At 42.6% G+C, this 23,942-nt stretch overlaps 1 protein-coding gene across 10 annotated transcripts in view; it reads left to right on the top strand.

The window, feature by feature from the left end:
• Positions 1-23,942, top strand: part of CACNB2 (calcium voltage-gated channel auxiliary subunit beta 2) — a 346,152-nt gene that overhangs the window by 278,298 nt on the left and 43,912 nt on the right. For all 10 annotated transcript variants that reach the window (XM_003786775.2, XM_003786774.3, XM_003786772.2 and 7 more), the window contains 2 exons: positions 19,554-19,676; positions 21,568-21,704. In XM_003786775.2, the coding sequence (XP_003786823.1) occupies positions 19,554-19,676; positions 21,568-21,704 (260 nt within the window). The remainder of the gene's footprint in view (positions 1-19,553; positions 19,677-21,567; positions 21,705-23,942) is intronic.

Below are 23,942 nucleotides of genomic sequence, written 5' to 3'. Positions count from 1 at the left end.
CCCCCATCCTGAGCCCATCTGGGAGCCCCCAGCTCCCAGCCACCTCATTATCATAATAAAAGACACCCCTTCAAAGGGTCTGTGTTCCAGGAAATAGGAACCCCGACCAAATATATACTGAGGGTGCCTAAAAAATGTATACATGTTTTTCAAAAGGAAAAAATTATATTAAAATTATAATACTCCATGTATACATGAACATTTAGTATCTTGTATATTGTATCTCTCGTCATTGCAGAAGTCAAACTAACGTGAGTATTACATTTTAATACAGTTTTTTTCTTTCTTAAAATGTGTGTGTATTTTTTGGTTTGGGACACCCTCTGTATTTCACCTTATGTCACAAAATATCACCCTTGGGCCACGTTCTGAGAGTATAGTTACAATGACTGATCTCGGGATCAAGGAATACTTTATTGATCCTTCCACAACCTTCTTCCCAAATAACAACTCTACTGTTGATCTACTAGTAGTAGACTGGAGGACCTCCAGATTGGTTAGGAAAGCTTCTCTGCAACTTCATTGGTGTATGGTTTGAATGTGTCCTGATTCCAGGCCCTGGGCTGAGAGCTTTGTGTGTTCCAGTTCACTTCATGGTCACAAAACCTTCTTTGAAGATGTGGACCTGGGCTGAGAATGGCTTACGTGCTCTGGGTCACACAGCCAGTTCGTGGTCAAGGTCGCACTCCCCCGTTGTGATGACTGCTGCTGCTTCTACTTTCCCTAGAAACTTCTGGAGAACCACCAGATAGAGCCCCGACTTCTATTTGACCAGTTCACAGTTATGTTGAATTTTGTAAATTTTATTTTCCCTTAAGAACAGTCTCTCAGTGTGATCTTCTTCAGAATTTGCTAAGGACATTTGAAATGTATACTGTGAAAAATAAGGGCTATCTGTGTTGGTGTAGCCACTGTATGGTGAACCTAAGTAGGAAATTTCTTAAGCCACTACGAGGAGGATGTCAGCTGGGAGCCTGGCGGTGGTGGCATCCATATTTTCATCCCAGTTTGACTTACTTGGAAACTTCCTCTTTCCACCAACAGGAGCAGAGTGTAGTTACAAATCCAGCCACTTTGAAGGTTGAGGCCAAACAGGGAGAAACAGAGTCAGAAGCAGGAAGCTGAAAAGGCCAGAGGAGCAGAGAAGAAAGACATTCTTGGTTCCTCAGGAATTAGATCAGGGTTGTTGTTGTTTTTTTCCCCAAAAGACCATTGTAGGAGAAAAGGAACCTCCATCCTAGTAAACACATTAAGCATACATTGTCGGGAACTTCTGGCAACTTAGGAATGGGAACCCATATAGACAGACAAAGGCTGCCATCCTGGGCAGAAGTGTCCCAGCTGAGCCTTCACCTGTGAGAAGAGAAGTTCCGTATTGGATGAGTTTAGAGGATTTCTGAGCCACTGAACCCTAGGAAGGAATAAGTGGTGATTCATGTGCTTACAATTACTCTTTTTTTTTTTTTTTTTTTGCATTTATACCAGTTAGGGTTTGTATGGTTTCTTTCTTTCTTATGTTTTTTTTTTTTTTATCAGATCATACCTGTGTGCATTGATACTGTCATGGGGTACAGTGTGCTATTTTTATATACAATTTGAAATATTTTCATCCAACTGGTTAACATAGCCTTCATGTCATTTTCTTAGTTATTGTGTGAAGACATTTATATTCTTCATTTAGAAAGATTCACATGTACCCTTAAAAGATGAACCATAGACGTGATCCCACCAATCACCCTCCCTCCATCCTCCCCCCTCCCCCCTCCCTTCCCCTCTCTCCCCTTCTCCCATATTCTTGGGCTACAATTGGGTTATAGCTTTCATGTGAAAGCTATAAATTAGTTTCATAGTAGGGCTGAGTACATTGGATACGTTTTCTTCCATTCTTAAGATACTTCGCTAAGAAGAATATGTTCCAGCTCCATCCATGTAAACATGAAGGAGGAAGTCTCCATCCCTCTTTAGGGCTGCATAGTATTCCATGGTGTACATATACCACAATTTATTGATCCATTGGTGCCACTTATAATTATTTACATAAAATTATGCTCCTGTTGCAGCAAGAGACACACGAATGTTGCGTATGGTTTTTATTGTATAGTGAGGGTTCTGTTCTGGATCCTTTTGTTATCTGTAGTCAAGATCCAGAGTAAAAGTTCCCCCCAGGACTGTCAGTGGCCGTTGAGGAGGCCATAGTGGGTATACCCATGTTACGCAGAGCCATTCAGGAAGGAAAAACAACTTTCTTCAAAGCTTTTTTCTACCTGGGTGCACTATACATTCTTATGTTCGTGGACCTGAACAATTATGGGAAACCTAGCACTTTATATTCATGACACAAGAATTTAACTAAAATGAACAAGATATAAAAAATGAAGACGTGAGTTCTCCATCACTCCTTTGTTACCACTTCTTCCACATTCTCCTATTATATATTGGAGGGGGAACAGAATCCTAGAAATCTGTGATTATTTGGGTACCTACAATTTTTGCTAATATTGGGCATTTCTTTTTCTTTTTTTTTTTAACTTTGGTAAATGTGTGAGGGGTTAAAGTCCAATGTTCTTACATGGATCATGCTGGGCAGTGGGGACGACTGGCCCTTTACTGTTTCCATCACCTGAACAGTGTATGTTGCACCCTAATTTCTCATTCCTCACCCCCGTCCCACCCTCCTGGGTCTTCAGCCTCTCCATCACTCCACACTCTGTGTCCACGCGTGCCCATGATTTAGGGCCCACGTGGAAGTGTGAATGCGTGGTATTTGAGTTTCTGTGTCTGAGTTGTGTCACTAAAGATAATGGCTTCCACTTCCATCTAAGTTACTGCAAAAGACATAATTTCATTCTTTTCATGGCTGAATAATATTTCATTGTATGTCATCTAGTCATCGCTGATGACTGCTTAGGTTGATTCTGTATCTTTGCTATTGTGAAAAGTTCAGCACTTCTATTTAAAAGTAGAAAAATTCTAGAATAATAGGACTCAGTAAAAAGAACAAAGTAGATGTATATAGCTGTGTGATAGTTATAGTTTATATATGTATTTTTTAATATTTATCTGTCTATATATCCTGAAACCCTTTTCCTGATTTTTTTTTCCTGCCAAGACTAACTAGAAAGGCCCAGAGTGTGTGATGCCATCTCTGGGCAGGCGTGTGCTGAGAGATGCCTGCAGACATACCTGGCGTTCTTAATAAAAATCCCAAGAAAATGACTTGTGGGAACCATAAAAATCAAAGACAACTTCTGGGACCTGTAGCAGGGACTGGCTTTCTCTCCAAAAAATGTTGACCAATTATTAAGACTGTTTTCTGAGACAGTCCATGAAATATACAAGAAGCAAGCTCATTACTTATATCGCTGGGCGATGTTTTCAATTTACAAGTTCATCTCCCAAGTTCATCGTATCTTTGCTTGATCCATTCAACTTGGTTTTGAATGACTCTGGCCTGTCGCAGAAAACTAAACTAGTTATCAAAGGAAAATGAGCTACCAACATGAAGGGCATTCACCATAATAGGCCTTTGGTTCTGTGAACGCAGAGTATCTTAAAGGTTGATTGTAAACATAGGGGGGAAATGGGAAATTATAGCTTGATGTACTTTCTATTTACAAAATACTCGATTTCGTTACAAAATTTCACAAAGAGGTGAATGGAAAATACTTGGAAAATACTTGGTAAATATTTTGTAAAATTTTATAATGAATAGTTTGGAAATGCAGGTATATTCAGCTACAATTTCCCACTTTCCCCTATGTGTAATGCCATTAGCAGTGACTTTGAGGACACACTGTACTTTTAAAATAACAGCCTCACAGAGCAAAACCCATCTCTCTCTGTTGAGCCATGTTCTCCTTGCCAAGCCATGGCACTTAATAAATACTTAATTCATAAGGAAATGGTTTGATTACTGAACTAATTCTACCAAGTGCCCCTAGTTAGGTTGAAGAAAACATAATCCAGAACTTGTACGTTTCCAGCGAATCATTTTGACTCTCAGAGCTGAGGACCAAGAGAAATGAGGTATGTTTACCCCCAGTGGTGCGCATGAGAATTACCTAGAGGGAAATACGGTAATGTGTACCAAACCTTTTCAGATGTAAACCTCTTTTGATCTAAGAATTTGTCTTCTGAGTCTGTGGCTCCACCACCCTGAATGTGCCCGATCTCCTCTGATGTTGGAAGCTCAGCAAGGCTGGGCCTGGTTAGTTCTTGAATGGGAGAACGTGTCTAAGGAAATAATGAAGGATAAAATGTTTTAGGTACGTATGTTGAATAATAATATAGACGTTTCCTTATGCACTGGCGATATGCACTTTTTGTGGCGATTCCCCTGTGTGGGGTCAACAGGTCTTTGTTGATGACCACAGGTGTGGTACACAGGGAAGGCACATAGGACAGGGCAAACCTTTGACCAGGAGATGATTAAATGAGATAAAAAAACATCCTCCATCTGATAGACTTGTCCTGAGACTTGGTTTATGTGGCGGCTTCTCAGAGGATACTCCAGGAGGGTTACGCCAGCATCACACCTACTGGCAGTCAGGTCAGCGATGGCTGGTCTCTCTCTGGCCCCTCACTTATTTTCTCACTTCCTACATAAACTCTGGCTTAGCTTCTGATTTCTGGGGAACTGGGAAGTCATCTACCTGGTTAAATAAGCTGTATCGCCTAGCCAATGGATATAGATAGGTGTGGCCATTAAAAATGACATGGATGGATGGAACTGGACACCGTTCTAAGTGAAATATCACAAGCATGGAAAAGTAACCAGCACATGTGCTAATTATTAAATTGAAACTAATCAATCAATCACTTACAGGCACGTGGAAATAATACTCAGCAGAACTCAAGCAGGTGGGCGGGGAGGAGGAGGAGATGGGTAAAGTCACACCTAACAGGCGCAGTGCAAACTCTCCGGGTGTTGGGCGTGCTTATAAAATTGACTCAGACTGTACGAAAGCAAGGTATGCAACCAAAGCAATGGTACCCTCATAATATTCTGAAAAAAAATTAACAATAGAAATTAAAAGAAAAAAGAAAATGGCATGGAAAGACAACGGCCTTTTAAATGAAATTAGGTGGTTTCCAAATTTTATTTCCTATACAGTGCTGAATTTTTTTCTTTTTTTCTTTTTAAAGCATGTGTGTAATCTCTAAAATGTTAATTGGATCGTAAAGTTACAGAAGACATTTTCTTTCTCTTAATGCATTTCTACATGTGCCACTTTTGTAGTAAGTTTTTGAAGTGAAAATTTAGTCGGATCCATATTCCATAAGAGTTACAGCTGGGAAGTATTAAAGATACAATGTAGAAGCTATAACCAAGAAATACTAAATTTAAATTACTTGAAGGGTTGTATATGAATTAGTGAAATTTGATTAAGTTATGAAAGAAGTAACCTGTCACTTCTGTGGGATATGATGACATGTGATAGAATTGGGAATGATTAGAGGATGAGTAGAAATAAACAAAATAGGCTCAGCGCCTATAGCTCAACTGGCTAAGGCGCCAGCCACATACACCTAAGGTGGCGGATTCAAATCCCCAGCCCGGACCCGCCAAACAACAATGACAGCTGCAACCAAAAAATAGCCGGGTGTTGTGGCAGGCACCTGTGGTCCCAGCTACTTGGGAGGCGGAGGCAGGAGACTCGCTTGAGCCCAGGAGTTGGAGGTTGCTGTGAGCTGTAATGCCATGGCACTCTACCCAGGGGGACAGCTTGAGGCTCTGTCTCAAAAAAAAAAAAAAAAAGAAAAGAAATAAACGAAATAACAAGTGTTACAGATGAGGCCGGGGTGTCTCTACAGACAGTGCAGGGGCTGTAAGAGAGTGTGACCTAGATTTCAGTCCTGGATCCTTACTAGGTACATGGCCATAGGCTCCTCTCTGAACCTCCCCACCTTCTGTTTCCACTTTTCAGTAATATGAGAGTCATGCAGAAACTCATGGGGTTTGTATGAGGAGTAACTGAGATATGGTTAAGCACATTCTACATAGTATCCAAGCAATTATCAATTATTGTAGTCTAATAATGTCTCAAAAAATAAGCCTGTTTACCACCAAACCAAATCATATATATTTTTATATATGAACAAATGTATCAAATATATATGTTTATATATAAATATATGTAAGATTTATATATAAATATACATATGATCTCTCTATATATACTGCCACAGATATACCCCAAGGAAGCTGAAGTTGCTGTGTCTTGGATTTGTATCCAACATCTACAGCCTTTCCTGAAACCTTGACTCACAGAAGGAGCCTGGGAATATCTCCTAATTTGATTGAAGAAGCCCCAAGCACATGTTTGGGGTATCTTTAGTCAGGACCTTTTGAGTCATTCTAAGTTACTCTCAGAGTTCATTTGTGTAATAGACATTCGAACGATAATGTCACATCTGAACATACACGTCAGTCACTGTGGAGCACATCATTATTAGAAGATTCCTCGTATATTAAGCTGGTCTCTGCCTTCATCAGGGATCTACCCCTTTCAACCTAGTTCTGCCTGTCAAGCGGAGTGACAATCTGTCCCAAAGCATTACTCTAGAAAGTCTTGTAACCCTGAAGTAGGGGGCAGTGACAAAGGTGGGGTTTTTTTTAAGATTTTCTAGAGAGTGAGCAACCAGACAGGGTCTTCCACTCAGCACCTGCCACCCCCAACTGCATGCGCTAATTTGTTACCTGCCAAAGCTTAGATCTTGGTCATGGAGATAACTGCTTGATTTGTTGTTGTTGTTTGTTTTATTTTGTTTTGTTTTGTTTTTCAGTTTAAGAAAGATAAAACTGTAAAATAAATGGCAAAATAAAAACTCTCAAGTTTGCATAACTTTTTTTTTGAGACAGAGTCTCATTTTGGTGCCCTCTGTAGAGTGCTGTGGCATCATAGCTCACAGCAACCTCAAACTCTTGGGCTCACATGATCCTCCTGCCTCAGCCTCCCAAGTAGCTGGGACTAAGGTATCTACTACAACACCCAGCTTGTTTTAGAGATTCAGTCTCGCTCTTGCACTCCTGAGATCCACCTGCCTAGGCCTCCCAGAGTGTTAGGATCACAGGCCTGAGCCACGAGCCACAGCACTGGCTCCCAGGCTTGCATAACTTTTGATCACTAGAACTGAACTTAGCTGAAACCACAGCTGTTAGAATGGAGAAGAAAGTGAAGATTACTGAATGAACACAAAATAGAACGTGTCTCTTTATGTTTGTACTCAGCATGTACTTTGTAAAGGCTTTCCTGGTATTTGTTTAGAATGCTTCTTTGGAATTTCTTTGTAGTGTATAATTTTCTAAATAAGTATGGAATAGACATAACTGTTCAAGTGCTAGCATTAATTTAAAAAGGATACCATTATGAGTTTCTTTTCACTCTTTGATCCCCATCTTTGATGGTGGCAAGGGTAAACAAACAAACAAACAAAAAAACACCTGCTCAGTGCTCCCGGTTCTGAATATTTTCTGAGCCACATTTATGGACTGAATCCCGTCCAAGAATGGTGCCACTGGGGACGATCAAATTATCCCTCTGTCACCCTGCTTTTTATTTGTACTTTTTGCAAATTTTTGTACTTTAAGCAAAATAGAAATAGTATGAGAAAAAAACAGCTAGTAGCTGGGACAGCAAAGTGGGTTCAGCGTGTTAACAGATAAGCAAAGAAAAAGAATAAAAATGCAAGTTGTTACTTAGGTGTGAAAGGCAAGAACCGTATAAAAGATGCAGACAGCAAGAGGAGGGTGGGCAGATTGATCTGAAGGCGGCAGCCAAACAATCCAAACGTTTCAACTTCCTTAGCTAAAGTTTTCTGGTCTGGTGTAGGCACGAGTTCCCCCCCAAGGGTCTCAGGGGACATAACCCTGTGTCTTGCACAGTTTATCCTTGAAGTGTTCAGTGCTGGATTTTATTTATTTGTTTGTTTAGGAGACAGGGTCTCCTTGCAGCCTTGAACTTCTGAGCTTAAGCAGGTCTCCTGCCTCTGCCTCCCAAAGTGCTATGGTTACAAGTGTTAGCCGCAGTGCCTGGCCCTGTGCAGGATTTTAAACAAAATAGATTCTAAGTAAATGTTTCATGAAAGAGGAGTGAATTTTCATTGACTTGACATTTTCCTAATTTTTTTCTGGAAAGGCATATAGATAATCTAATAATCTAATAATAATTTAGATAAATAACCTAATCTTTGATTATTAACAATTTTAACATCAAGAAAATACTGTTCTGTTTTGCCCTAGAAATATAAACCATCACGTTGATTTGGTTAAGGCAACCGGAGAGGGGGAAAAATATCTTGTTCTATATTAAGCCTAAAATAAAAATTAATTGCTCTTGAGTTATATACCCCTGGCTTCCAAATCACTTGAGAAGTGCTGTGGAGTGCTTGGTAAAGCTGCTGAGGGGTGAAATCAAATATATAAATAGTTGTTTTCCACTTAAGATGCTGGCTTGTCTGAGAATTGCGTTCCCATTCCCAAGCAGCCAGAGAAGGCAGGCATTTCACCACCCAGAGAAAGGGACAGGGGAGGTGTGCACCTTTGGAAGAACTCGCTCTAGCAAGAGACAGCTGTTCTGGGGAGAGGAGCCAGCACATTCCTACCAATGGAGAATGTTTTATTAATACTAAATAACAGTGGACCTCAGCAAAATCACAGATAAGTCTCTACTTTTCTATGGGTTTCTCATGGGACCAATCCCTCCATAGATGTTTGCTCTTCCTGGTGAAGGGTTTGCCGGTCCCTTCAGGCTGCTGTAACAGACTACCAGGAACTGTAAATGATAGAAATTTATTTCTCAAAGTTTTAGAGGCTGAGTCTTTGTAAAGAAATATGGAGAGTCCTTAGAGAACAAAATTACAAGTTGGGCTCGGCGCCTATAGCTCAACCGGCTAAGGCGCTAGCCACGTACACCTAAGGTGGCGGGTTCGAATCCCCAGCCTGGACCCGCCAAACAACAATGACGGCTGCAACCAAAAAATAGCCGGGCGTTGTGGCGGGCGCCTGTGGTCCCAGCTACTTGGGAGGCGGAGGCAGGAGACTCGCTTGAGCCCAGGAGTTGGAGGTTGCTGTGAGCTGTAATGCCACGGCACTCTACCCAGGGGGACAGCTTGAGGCTCTGTCTCAAAATTACAAGTTGGCAGAGCTCACATCACCGAGTCCCAAAGCTGCAGATGCTGGTGCAGATGTGGAGAGGAAGGAACACTTTGACACTGGGGCTGGGATTGCAAACTCATACAGCTTCTTTGGAAAGAAGTATGGAGAATCCTCAGAACTCCAAGTAGACCTTCCATTTGTTCCCACAATCCCATGACTAGGTGTCTACCCAGAAGAAAAAAAAGCATCTTGCCATAAGGTCATTTTCACTAGAATGTTTATCGCAGCTCAGTTCACAGTCACCAAGATGTGGAAACAACCCAAGTGCCCATCCACACACGAATGGATTAATAAACTGTGGTATGTGTATACCAGGGAATACTGTTCAGCCATAAAAAAAAAAAAAAAAAAAACCGGAGACTTTACATCTTTTGTATTAGCCTAGATGGAGTTGGAGAACTTTCTCTCTAGTAAAGTATCACAAGAATGGAAAAGCAACTACCCAGTGTACTCAATACTGATAAGAAAGCAGTAGATGAACAAATACTCACCAAGAAAAACACAATTACTGGGCGGAGGGGAAGGAGCAAAGGGGAAAGCAAAGGGAGGATTAGAGTGCTGTCAACTAACAGGCCCAAAGTAGGGGGTATGGCACACCTCCTGGGAGGGACACAACTACAACCTGGGCTTTACCTAACAAATGCGAACGATGGAACCTAACCCGCAGGTTCATCTGGATAAAAAATTTTAATGAAAAGGTTAGGAGGCTGAGAAGTCTGAGATCAAGGTGCCGATAGGTTCAGCGTCTGGTACGGGCCTGCATCCTCGTTCATGGACAAACATCTTTTTGCCATAACCTCACAAGGTGGGAGGGGAAGCAAGATCTTAAGGGGGCTGTTCCTGAGAGCTCCACCTGCAGGAGGTTGTCACCTCCTAAGGCCCCCTCTGAATACCATCGCCATGGGCCTTAAGATTCATCCAGGAAGGTTGGGGGCCATCAACAGTCTGTAACAACTAGTGGTTTATCCTGTGCATGCCTTAATTGAAGACCTCAGATCTAACCTGGTCAATTCTCCTGGTGAGCAGAAGGAAGAGGCCTGGCCACATTTCTCTATCCATTTGTCATTGTTATTCTAGTCTCACCTTACCTTGCACGTTGATTCTGCAGTCTTCGGTCACAGTGTGTACATCATAAAACACCTTTGCAAGAGTTTATCTACCTTTTGGTCATCTATTCGAAAGGATAAAACAGTCTATACATTTTTGTTTCCTACGCAGTGGCTTTTCGAGTGATAAAAGATCAGCTTTTGCTTTGAATATATACCCCTTTGCTTAATTCTTAGTATGTCTGTTCTACACTTAATAAATATTTTATATGTGTGTAGCCTTGTATGCATGTGAGTCCTAGAACACAAGCCTAATTAGCCCTCCCGGCTTTCAGTGTTTTAGAGATTCGGTTTTGTGGGCCCTGGAGCCATGGTAATAGAGAATTACATGGAATAGTTGTCCTGTAAGTACCGGACACTTGATTTCTCTAACAGAAGGAAACCAATTCCTTAACTGACTCCTCTAGCAGTTTATTTCTGCATATTTACCACTGTAGTAAGTACTTGGAGCCCAGGATAAAAAAATAAAGAGGAATGTAGCAACCTATACCTGTATCAGGGATCACTTCTAGAAGTAGGTAAAAATGCCCCCAACCATGTGCAAAATACATTTGTATACATATTATAATATACACTGTCGCACAATGGCTGGATAAAGTTCAAAGCAAGATGGGAAAAAAGCAATTTTAAAGCCGTGACATCTTGGTAAAGGATTATGCTTTTAACTCTCTTACCTGGGTAATGATGCCCATATATTCTAATATGGAGTGGCTAGCCTATCATAAATGGATGACCTTGACTGTCAAAGGGGTTTTGAATACTGCCAGGCGAGCCTACCATTCTTCCCCTGTCCAGTAAATGCTCTGTGGTCTCAGATAACTGTGACTTATTGTCTCATCCCTTGCCAAACCTCTAATACCTTCTCTGTCTTCCTTCCACCTTCCTATTGTGCTGAGAAGTGAAACCAGTTAGGTGATGATGCCCCATGCCCTCCACGATCAGCAGCTGTCCCTGGACACGTGGTTTCTTTGCCTGTCTCTGGGGTTGGAGGCCTGGCCTCTGCCTCAGGCCCTGTCCTCTGGCTGGTCATGGGCTCCTTCTCCCCCCACTCCCTCAGCAGTTCTGTCCTCTTTTTGCATATTATCATATTTTCTTCTCTACAAGATCATTCCTGTCAGCATAGAAATAAGCTATTATTTCTCCTACTTTAAAGGGAAAAGTCTTAAACTCTTCCCTCTGTCACTCCTGTCCACCCTTTGTAGCAGAATTCCTTGGAGGAACTGTCTGTACCTCTCAGGTCCATTTTTTCTCTTCTTCCTTTTCCACTGAAGAGAGCAGTGGCCCCTGGGTTGTAAAGTCCACATGGTTCCTGGCCCTCCTCTTGTTAGATCTGGTATCAGTATTTCATGTTGTTGATCACTTTCTTACCTTCAGGACACGTTACTTGGCTTTCTAGAAGTCATCGTCTAAGCAGTCCTTCTTCTCCGTCGTTGGTCCTCCTGGGTGTATTTGTTAGCAGAGGGCCCTCATGCAGGCCTGTGTCCTTGGCCGTCTCATCAGACTTCAATGAATTTAAATGCCATCCATATGCCTAAGACTTAGAACCTTATATGTTAGTCCAGATCATTCTTCCAAGCAGCTATTGAGCACTCTTCCAAGCTCTACTTGGATGTTTCATACAATCTCAGATTGTTGCCCCCTAGCCACCCCCCTAGACCCTTGCCCCTATCACTTGACATGTTGATAATTCCATCCTTCAGACGTACTGCCTTTGACTGTCTTTCATACCCACAACCAAACGATTCAGCAAGTCCTATTGGTTCTACTTTGAAAATGCATCTGGAGTTGTAACATTCCCCCCACCTTGCTGCTGCCTTGATGGCACAACCCATCATCTCTCTCCCTGGATTACGGTGACAGTCTCCAACCAAGACCTTGTCTCCATGCTGAGCCCTGGAGTCTCCTTTCAATTCAGCAGCCGTCACAGTCCTTTTAACATGTCAGACCGTATCATTCCTTGGCAGAGAACCCTCCAGCCACTTCTCATCTCATTTAGTACAAAAGCCAGAAGTCTTGACTATGACCAGAGGGTTCTGACCTTGTCTTCTCTTCTCTCCCCAGTTGGTCCCTATCAGCCGTTCTGGCCTCCCTGGTCTTCCTCACGTGCGGCTAACCTGCCACTGCCTTGGGGCCTCTGCGGTGGCTGGTCCCTCTGCCTGGAGTTTGGATAGACCCACTCCCTCACCTCCTTTATGCTTTTGTTCAAATGTCACCTCCCTGATGCAAGCTACCGGAGCTCCCCGTTTAAAATTGTGCGTTCCAGGCGGTGCCTGTGGCTCACAGGAGTAGGGTGCCGGCCCCATATACTGGAGGTGGCGGGTTCAAATCCAGCCCTGGCCACAAACGGAAATAAATAAAATAGCATGTTCCCTGTCACTTTGCACCCTAGATTCCCTTACTTTTTCTTCATTTTCCTTTTTGTCCCCCAGTACTGATTACCTTTTAGCATATTATCTACTTCACTTGTTTATTGTGTCTCTTACTTACGGTGTGTCTCTCCCCTCTGAAATGGAAGCTCCTAGAGGTCTTAGTTTCTGCTGTTGACTGATGTACGAGGTCAAGATGATTAAGTTTGCAAACTCATTCTAAAGAAAGTGCTTTGAAGGGTGGACCAGGCACTACTGTTGGTGCCTAGCCTCCCAAGGAGTATTTCGAAGGTGACTGTGGTGTTGTTCAGCAGGAAGGTCCACTTTTTCCAGGACGAGTTCCCCAACTTAATCATCTGGCCTAGTAGGACTGCAGCTGTGATGGCCATTCCAGAAAAAGAATGCTTCAAATCGCTTTGAGGGGGATTCGAGGGTTCACTTCTGTGGTTCATCTTACAAGGGTACAAGAGAATCTTTCTATGAGTAGAATATGAACGTTTTAACACAATAACTAAGAAAATTACGTGAAGGCTATGTTAACCAGTTTGATGGAAGTGTTTCGGATTGTTTGTGAAAACCCCACACTGTACCCCAGAAGTGCATTAATGTACACAGTTACTATTCAATTTTAAAAAAAATCAAAAAAAAAAAAAAAGAGAGAGAGAAATTGCTTTGAAGGGTGAACTGGCTGCTGGCATTGAAGCACAGCTTCCCAAGGGGAGTAAGTACTTCGAAGGTGACCAGAGAGATATTTAGCAATGAGGTATGTAGCATTATTTTTTTAGGACAAATTTGCGGAATTTATTGCTAGACCTCATGGATCCCAATTGTGCAAAGTAGTATCTGATAAATTCGTATGAATGAATGAATGAGTCACTGCTAACTACAGAGCAGCCCCCCTCCCCACCCTGTTCCCGTTTGGCTGCCTCCCTTCCTCCACGGTTACTCTTTATTCACACGGCTTTGTTATACTTTATTCATCGTTTGGAATTATATTACTTATGGTATCTTCTGCACTAGAATTTAAGAGAAGCTATACAAGGGCATTAAGTTGAGATAGTAAGTATGTACTTAATGTTTATTAAGGAAATCAATTTTAGAGAAGAAACTTGAATTTCGCAGATGACTTAACTGCATATGTAAATTTTATCTTGTGACGAATCTGTGATTGTTTGCTTATTCAGTCTGATTCAGGGTTGAGTCATCAGGGGCCATAATCACTTGTTCCTCTTTTTATCACTGTGGTTTGATGTGTTTTGCTATTAAAAGAATTCTCAGACTCTCCCTGATAGCTTATAATAAACGATGCAGAGATTTTTCAAAGGTCAATGATTGGCAAGCCTCGAGATTTTTCACAATATATAGGAGACACTTTGCCTCTGCATGAGGAATAACATAAAGTTGAGAAATAAAGTGAAGTTGAAAAGTTTCCTTCTATATTGAAAGAATTTTTGATTGTCACTGAAAGGAGCAAAATGGTGCTGAGAAGTTGTAATCAGAAAAGGATAATGGAAATGAAATGTCATTAAGTCAGAAAAACAACAGACACTCATGATCTGATTCCTAAAAGTAAAATCACTGCCTCTTGAGTTCCTGAGTGCTTCTTACATAAGACTCAATGGCTCTACTCTGACTCGAGGTATTTAAAATTATGAAAGAGTAGAATCATTGTATAGGAAAATATTGTATCCTACAAGAAAGTGGATCAAAAAAACTATTATTTGTAAACTCTTTTTTTCTATAATCTCTTAGAATAAGGATCTGGGTCGTATTGTTCTTTAAATTCCTATTTAAAAGATTGTACTTTGGGAGTAGGTAGTATTTAAGACTACATTACTGACATTAAAACATAAACCAGGCATCCCCAAACGATGGCCCGCAGGCCACATGTGGCCCACCTAGGACATTTATCTAGCCTGCGAGGTGTTTTTGCCACCACTGCCTGTCCTGCTTAGCAGCCGACTTGTCCAGGGGCCTGCAGTCTGGCCTTCCAACGGTCTGAGGGACAGTGAACTGGCCCCTGTTTAAAAAGTTTGAGGACCTCTGAAACTGTGACTTTCCCTTTTATGTTACTAGCTATTGATGGTTTCAGAATGAAAGGGAAAAAGCACACTTTGCCATTCAGCATAGGATATTCATCTCCGTATTAACAAGTGAAGAAATCAATCTGCAAAATTTAAGTAAGTATATTAACCACGACCAGAAGTTAATGTTTATTCTTGAGTGAATTTCACTTTGCTTTCTAATAGTGTATTTTCCTACCATGCCCACATTTATGGTAAACTCGAGGTAAACATTTGTGTTTGTTGGATTCATTCAAATTATTAGCTTCCCTATTAATTCATTGTTTAGGTTGAACGCTGGACATATTGCCATGAATTTATGATAATCTGTTTACTCGGCTTCACGACCTAAGAGAAATTTTAGGTTAATTATCTCCTGCTTGTAATAATCGGTTTTTGACACCTTAGGCCTAGTGATTCTAGCAGGTTGGGAGAAAACAAAAGTTGCTCCTGCCATTAACCTTAAGTGGGAGCCCGTGGGCCCTGTGGAGCTAATGGGGCTTCCTAAGCATATGAGAAAAGGCAGGGGCTGCCATGGGCTGAGCTGTGTGCAGATCCCCTCCCAGATCTGCCAGCATGGGGCACTCAAACCCATCTGTTAAGGATCAGGTCCAGCATCTGGCTACAGAAACAAAGCACACGGCAGTGTGGTTAAGGGCGTTAAAGTATGGGTTGAGGGCATGTGTGACAGCAGAAATGTGCAGAAGGTGGCAAGTTTGGGGCCATCCTATTGGGTATTTCTGCCATGTAGTAGTAGTGCTGGCAATGGGAAAAAGGTTATGGAATCAGGGGGTTTGAACCTTTGGGTGACTGAATTCTCTGCATGTGATGACTTGTCGTCATCAACACAAGTCCACCCTACAAGCTATAAACTGGGTAAAACTCTGTGTGCAGCTACAACCAAGAACCATAGTGGGAGCTGAAGAATCCTAAGTGATTTTCCTCATTTGTTTGGGTGTTGGAGCGGCCACGCAGGCTCCTAGAGTCCCTCGCTGTCTCACAGTGCCCTCGTGACAAGGATTCTGGGCTGGACAGTCCAGGGAGAGGTAACTGGAGTCCCCTCGTCCTGATCTTCCCGAGAGTGGCTGGCCCAGAGATGTCTGTAGTTGGCCATCTTGGAGCTCTCTGAAGAATCCTGAGTGATACAGTGGAGTGTGTTGAGCTGATGCGCCCAAGTTACATGGAGGATGAATCTCTCAAAAAGTAATCAACTTGAAAAACAAAGTTATAGTTTAAGGCTATTTTAAATCCTTAATCTATAAAAAAAAGTTTTTTTCGACGAGATAAGATCTTAACTCTTTTGCTAGCTGGAGTGTGGTGGCTCCATCATTGCTCACTGCAGCCTTGAACTCCTCGGTTCAACTGATCCTCCTGCCTCAGCCTCCTGAGTAGCTAGGACCATAGACAGGTACCACCACATCTGGATAATTTTTTCCTATTTTTATTTTTGTAGAGATGGGGTCTTTTTATGTTGCCCAGGCTGGTCTTGAACACCTGGCCTCCAGTGATCTTCCCACCACAGCCTCCCAAAGTGCTGGGATTATAGGAATGAGTCATTGTGCCAAGCCAATACATTTTATCATAAAGAACTTTGTGTGAGTTTTTATTCTTGTTTGACTGTTGTTAAACGAGAGTGGCTGTGTCCTTTCACTCTTCCTGTGCAAGGCCCTCAACAATACTTTTGGAAGCTATGACACCATGTACATCTCCACATCCCAGTTCATTTTGCTTTCCATATTGTGAAAAGGAGATGTGAAGACAGCTATATCCAAATAGCAAAAATGATGATTCGAAATTGCTGTTTATTTACTGCACTTGAAATTGATGTAGGGCAGAGAGGCAGAAATATGTGGCCTTTATAATGAATAGCCATAGTTCTAACCTGTGACAGTGCTCATTTCATCTGAGACCACAAGGCAAACTAGGACCTATTTTTTTTTTTTTTTTTTTACCATTTTTGTACCAACCAATTTTTGTAAATTATAACTTTCAAGTCTTCAAAATTTCACACAAACATCTAAGTGCCCTAGAACTGCCATCGGTGTACGCTTTTGAATGAAAATCGCTTCAGTCCTACAGAAAGAACTGAGGCTTTGGAGTGAGATGGTTAGATGTGACTGCCACCTCAACTGCTTACGGTCTGGGAGAACTTTTATTTTTTTTTTTTCTACCTTCCACTACAGTTACCCTAAAACTTTAATTTTTTTTTTTTTTTTTGAGAGACAGGGTCTCCCTGTGTTGCCCAAGTTGGACTCAAGTTGGACTCCAAGTTGGACTCAAATTCCTGGGCTCCAGGAATTTGAAATGAGTAACCCCCTCATTTCAGCCTCTCCTATAGCTAGGTCTACAGGTGCACACCACCATGTCCAGCTGGGAGAACTTTTTGAGCCTTAGTTTCCTCACCTGGGAAAAAGACAATTGTTGCTGGGATTAAATTAAGTGCCACCGTCTCGGTATAACACACAGCACATTGCTTGTCGTCTGACAGACATTCCCAGAGTTATAGCTGTGGGATGTGCCTTTCCTTTCTCTTCCCACCTTACTCTCTAGCCATGGCCAAGGCTTTCAGATGAACTTGGGAGGCCTGGGAGGGTGGGGAAAAGGACAGCTGGGAGAAGGAACCTACAGCCTGGGGCAGAATCCAATTCTCAGAGCTCACCATCACTTTTGTTCTTCAGGTGTGGACTAACTTTGCCACCCTCAAGGTCCAAGCGCCTTTTGGGCTCCAGAGTGCGGTGTAGGTCTCACCACCAGCCCCACTCTTCCCCATGGTCCTGTGAGGCTTCTGCAGAGAGCCAGTTTCTTGCCTCCTGGTTCTGCTCTTATCAGGACTTCACTTTACCTTTAAAAGAAAGAAAACGAGAAAGAGAGGTAATAGGAATATGCAGGTAAATGGCCTCAAATTCAAAAGTGAATTTCCAATTGAAGTAAAGGCAAGAGCCTCCCCCCTCTCAATAATGAGAGGAAAAGGCCCCCGAGGCCCTTCTGCTGAGTTTCGGCCAACAAGGAAAATGCTAGCCCAGAGCAGGATATATTTGATCAAGAAGAGCTTCGAGGGATGAAAATGCAATGATTCCTTAATAAATGCTCCTTGGAACTTCAAGTTGGTTTAAGAATGAAGTAGAATAAATGACCCCGGGATCTGAGGACCATCATAGGAAATTCAAACTAAAGAGCTAAAACAAGGCAAGCAAAATGAGTGTGAGGAAACCTTACCATTTTCTCATGTCCCAGAGGACACGAAGGAATCTGCATTCGAGGACAGCGTCTCGAGTCTCCCAGAGATTTGCACACATTCCATGGCGGGTATTAAACTGTGTTAATGACTTTGTCTGAGGAGGAGTTCGGCAGGGGAGCACTCAGGAAACCATATGTGCTGGGCCTTAATAGATGAATAAATGTGGGGAATATTAAAAATTATATCATTAGTAGGCGGAGTCTGGTGGCCCACGCCGGTAATCCTAGCGCTCTGGGCGGCTGAGGCAGGTGGATTGGCTGATTTTAGGAGTTCAAGGCCAGCCTGAGCAAAAGCGAGACCCCATCTCTAAAAATAGCTAGATGTCATAGTGGCCACCTATAGTCTCAGCTACTCAGGAAGCTGAGGCAAGAGGATCACGTGAGCCCAAGAGTTTGAGGTTGCTGTGAGTTATGATGCCGCGGCATTCTACCTAGGCCAAGAAAGTGAGACTCTCGCTCATAAAACAAATGGCATCCTTAAAAGTTACAATGGATGCCAGGAACTGCCTTTTAAATACTTAAATTCACTTCGTGTCTGTTGTGTCTATATCCAAAACTTGGTCCTCCTTTTCTAGTCCGCAGATTGGGGGTGCACTGAGACCCTTCAATGCTCTTAACCCAGTCCCCAACCATGGCACCAGTCAGGTGACAGAGATGAGCTGGCCAGTGTGCAAATGAGGGCGGGTTCCCTCCATTCCAGCCCCCTCTTAGTTCTGCCTGGCAAGTCCTCGCTGAGCAGAAGAAAACCACCAAGAGGAGGAAGCCCCAGATGTCTTTTTTTTTTTTTTTTTTGGCTAGGGCCATGTTTGAACCTGCCACCTCCAACATATGGGGCTGGCGCCCTACTCCTTTGAGCCACAGGCCCCACCTGCCCCAGATGTCTTTAACATGGAAGCAGCACACCATCAGAACAGAATCTCTTTTTGCCATTTCTGAGCTTACCTATTTTTTTCATCTTGAGGATTAAACAGATGCTGCCTAAAGAGAGGACAGATGCTTATCCGTACATTTTCAAACCATCAAACAATGGAGAGCTTAATCAATGCCATCGTCTTCAATGGCTGCAAAAACTCAAGAAGAAATAGTAGAATGAAATTTCACCCCTTTCTGAATTCCCTGCAGCCACGAATAATAGTTACTACAGTTGTCTGTACTCCCTGGTTCTTTGCTCCTTCAAAATAGTTCACCTTTTGGATTGATGTCGTTCATGATTAATTAGAGTCTGTGTCTGGGGAGGTAGTTACTGCGTCTCGTCCCTGGAAACCAAAGCACTGGGCATTCTATTCATGTTGCGTTTCCTAATTTCCGGTTGCTACAGGCAGTTAGGATGTAACCACATGTTTCCGTAGTTCATCTTCGCCTCCCTTACATGCACTCCTTTCAAAGAGAAGAATTGCCTTTTGCTGGTTCAGAAATGGGTCGTATGCAGCTGAGCGCTGGAAGAGTCCACGTGCTGGGAATTACTAACAAGCTGTCTTGTGATAAAGAACCAATGCAGAGAAAAGGACCCATGATCACAATACTTACCCAGTGTACGTTTGTATCTGGCAGAGGGGGGGAAGGAGGAAGACTTGCTTTGGGGGTCCTTATTTGTTTTTTCTCCCTTCTCTTTCCCCTGCTTTAGACAAAGCCTGTTGCATTTGCAGTCCGGACAAATGTCGGCTACAGTGCGGCCCACGAAGACGAGGTGCCGGTGCCAGGCATGGCCATCTCGTTCGAAGCAAAAGATTTTCTGCATGTTAAGGAAGTAAGGACAGTATATCCATGTCTGTCGGCGTGATTTTTTTACCTTGACACATCATTTCTTACTTCTCATTGCTGTGAAATAGCCTTGCAGGAGCTACGATTATATAACAGACATACGAAATCCATGGCTCTCAACCTTTGCTAATATAAATAGAGCTTTTTAAAGCAGAAAGAAGTCACAGGCCTCTTGCAATAACTTCAGCGCTCCCTTGGGCAGTGGCCCAGAAATTGGGAACTGCCGGAGTAGATGATCCTTTTTTATGCTTAACCTGTTACTTTTTCTTTTCATGTTTAACCTTGACGATGGGCAGTTTCTCCTGATGTCTGAAGTTTAGCCATCTGGAGAGAGTTTAATAATAATATCTAGAATTCATGACTGCCCTCTCTGCTGACAGTGTCTGAACTCAGACCCGTGGTACCCCTGTTTCCTGCTTGGACGCTAAATTTGTGCCACGGGAGGGAGAATGGTAGGAACAGGGGCCAGGGAGGCAAGAAAATGATAATCAGGAAAATTCTTTTTCTTCCATGTCAAAAGTCTCCGCCTTTCCCTTCACAATGACATAGCCTGTTCAAGTGGGAAAATTCTCCCTTAATCAAGGCTTCTTTGGAGTCTACGTTTACCACATGGCTGCCACATGGAACGGTGTATTAAGTGACCAGAAATTTCCCCAACATCACCATCTCAGTGTGGAAGCGTGAGGTTTCCTTGGACCTGGAGGAATTTACAATTTGAACCCCTCTATCTAGGGAAGGATACATCAGAGAGAGCATGTGCACATTTCACTGTTCACTGAGCTAAATAAAGGAGGTGATGACTGCCCATTCAAAGAGCCTAGAGAAGTTAGAGCCTCCTGTTTCACTAACTTTTAAATAGAGATGCAAAATAGTGGCTAGATAGGAAAGGTCGGACAAGTTTTTAGAAGTGGCATGCCTAAACTCTCACTTTGGAACAGGAGGTTAGATTGCTACAGTATCTCCTCCCCATGATTAATGTCAGAGGAAGATCTCTCCCTATCAGGAGAGAAAAAGAAAAACCATACAGACAGTCTTCAAGGATGTGCTCAAAAACAGACTTACTGGGTTGAGGAAAGTGAAATCCAGTCATAAAGACTCAAGCTAAATAGTCCACCTGCAGGGGATGAAGTGTCAACATCAGTAAACGGAGAGAAATCATCTGTGAACATCATATTGGGTAATTATAAACACGTTTACACAAAGGCACATTTTTCTTTGACACTAAATATCTAAGGTAAACTTCAATATTTATCTCTTTCTGTTAATACTTCTGATTTATCTGATAAGATAAGGCAGTGTTTTCGACCTTACTTATTTAGCCTGTAGTTAAACTTTCCTGGCACACTTAAATTACGTTGATCAAAACAAAAAAGTAAAAAAGAAAAAGGAATACACTTCCTGTGCTTTGAACTTATTTCAAGAATAACTGAATTAAGGATCTTTAAAAATTTTCATGGCACACCTAAGGTCCTCTCACTGCACACCAGTTAGAGATCACTGACATTGAGGGGAGATCTCTGTAACACTTCCTAGATTTCTAGATCCTAATGATATTTTGCTAGGAAGGGCCTTAAATCTTTGAACCTAGAAGGCTTATCCTGCAACGGCTGCTGCCGCCACACAATTCAGCCTGTTCCCAGGACAGAACCAGGGGAGAGAAGGAAGCAGAAAGCCTTCAGCGGATTGCCAGGAGCACCAAAATCTTTCACTCTTACCTTTAGCACGAACTGAAGAGTGTCTTCAGTTGTGACACTGGAGGCGTCATTGTTCACTGTCTTTGCCATGTTGCTGTCTGTTGAAAATAGTTCACATGGAAAAATAATTCGGGGACGTGAGCTTCTCAGCATTGATTTTAATACATTTGATTTTGTGTTTAGAAATTTAATAATGACTGGTGGATAGGACGACTGGTGAAAGAAGGCTGTGAAATCGGATTCATTCCAAGCCCAGTGAAACTCGAGAACATGAGGCTACAGCATGAGCAGAGGGCCAAGCAGGGGAAGTTCTACTCCAGGTAGGAGAACAACGTCAAGTGTGCGCGGCAGAGTCGAGATCATGCCGTCTTCTGCCTACTGTCCTTTCCCATATTCTGCCCTCTGTATCAATATGTTGAAAAGGACCCTGGTGACACGGTTTATCGGTAGCATCCCAAACCCTGCGTTTTCAAAACTTCATCACAGCATGAAACTTTCATCCTAATTGGGAGGGAATCAAATTAATGATTATCTTTAATGAAAAACTATCCAAGGTCATAGAGTATTAAATTCAGGCTTTAGTGCCGGAAATTCTGAAGTCCTGATTGTTCGCTGACAAGTGCTCTGGCAGCAAGCAGCCCTGGTGACTAATCCCGGCATCTGTAACTGCCTGGCATGGCAGGGAGACGTCTAGAGATGACGGTCTCCGACATCATTGGCAAACAGCAGCTCTTGTCAGGTGTTACTTTCATTTTCACCTGAGAGACTCAATTTTCAGTTCTATCCATTGTGAAGCGCTCAAAAGGAAAGCTAAGTCTGGAGCGAGTTACAACTGCCTTTGCAGGTCACAGTGAGATGGTTATGTAACAGGCTGGGGCTGACTGATCATTCTTAGGATTCTTGAGACTGTTTTGCCCCTCGATGAAAGAATCACTGGAAGGGCTGCTCCGATGTGCCGTGAATTTTAATTTGAACCCTCTGAGAACGAGTCCAAGGATGCTGTGTGCCTCCCTATGTGACAGGATGTGGGCTCTGGCGAGATTTTCCTTAATGTGAACAGCAGATTTCTGTTTCCTCTGGCTTATATCCGATGTGTTTATAGAAGGATGGAAATTCCTTTGTTGATTGTCTTATTTTAAAGTTAGCAAGGCTATCTCTCGCGTGTCAGCAGGAGAGGGAAATAGAATATTCTCTGCAGTTTAGAGCACCACCCTCATTAACCAGCATTTTGTAATTGTCAAGTTCATTCAGTTCAGGTAGATTTCTCTGCGTTTGGAGACCTCTGACCCAGAGTTGACTTGCACTAATCCCTGGGTCATCGAGGCATCTCAGGATCATGAGATGCATTAAGTCATGTAAAAGTAGAGGCGTGGAGACGGGTCCGAGGTGAGAAGATCTGATGCTGGTCTCTCAAATTTTAGTGTTCTGTTGGCTTTATTGTCTGTTTTTCTACTTTCCGCCTGATAGCTAACATTAGTTAATAAACTGATGTTTATTAACATCACTGACATAGCTGATAACAGCAATGTCTGTGACCTATGAATATTTTCTCTGGTTCAGGTCTTAATATTTCAATATGACCTCATAGACGTTGCTGTTATCAGCTAGGTACTACATAGCTGAGGTTTGAAGTCACTCCAGCTGGGGACATTTTGGTTTTAGTTTGTTAAGGCTAATTCAGCAGTTTTCAGAATTTTCTTGTCCAGTCCCTTGAGAAAGGGGTTCTGTGGTCAGAACCTGTGAATTTAGGAGTACCAGGTATTGGGAAGTTATTTTAGGGTTCTTCAGAGCCATTAATATGTTAATGTACACTGTGGGTCTGGATGGTGGAATGAGTGTATTTTTCATGTACAGTTTTTACTAAAATTACCTTCTTACAAAAACTGTTCTGGCTCGGGTCTTAAGAATGTTTTGTTGGGCGGCACCCGTAGCTCATGGGTTAGGGCGCCAGCCACATACACCGAGGCTGGAGGGTTTGAATCCAGCCTGGGCCTGCTAAACAACAATGACAACTACAACAAAAATAGCCAGGTGTTGTGGTGGGCGCCTATAGTCCAAACTACTTGGGAGGCTGAAGCAAGAGAATCACTTAAGCCCAAGAGTTTGAGGTTGCTGTGAGCTGTGACACCACAGCTCTCTACCAAGGGAGACAGCAGAGACTCTGTCTCCAAAAAAATAAAAAGAATGTTTTGTAGAATGCATTTGGAAAATGTGGGGTGGATTTTTGCAGAGGGGGACTCGTATGTCTTTCTCTGCTTCTTCCTATGCTGAGAAATGAGAACTATTTCACAAGGAGTAGAAAGGAAGTAGAAATCTTCTCCGAAATTCTTAGGAAGACAAGGTCTCTCCTCTGCCTCCCGACTGAGCCTCCATAATCCAATGTTAATGCTAAGCTCGGCTTTGTAAGAGCCTGTGGGAAGGGCAGGTATGAGAGCCTCATCTGCCTCCCAACTGAGCCTCCATAATCCACTGTTAATGCTGAGCTCGGCTTTGTAAGAACCTGTGGGAAGGGCAGGTATGAGAGCCTCTCCTCTGCCTCCCAACTGAGCCTCCACAAT

Source organism: Otolemur garnettii, unplaced genomic scaffold (assembly GCF_000181295.1).
Source record: "Otolemur garnettii isolate 467f Iridium unplaced genomic scaffold, OtoGar3 scaffold00019, whole genome shotgun sequence".
Lineage (NCBI taxonomy): Eukaryota > Metazoa > Chordata > Mammalia > Primates > Galagidae > Otolemur > Otolemur garnettii.
The sequence above is the reverse complement of the archived record's forward strand: the minus strand, read 5'-3'. Positions and strand labels throughout refer to the sequence as shown.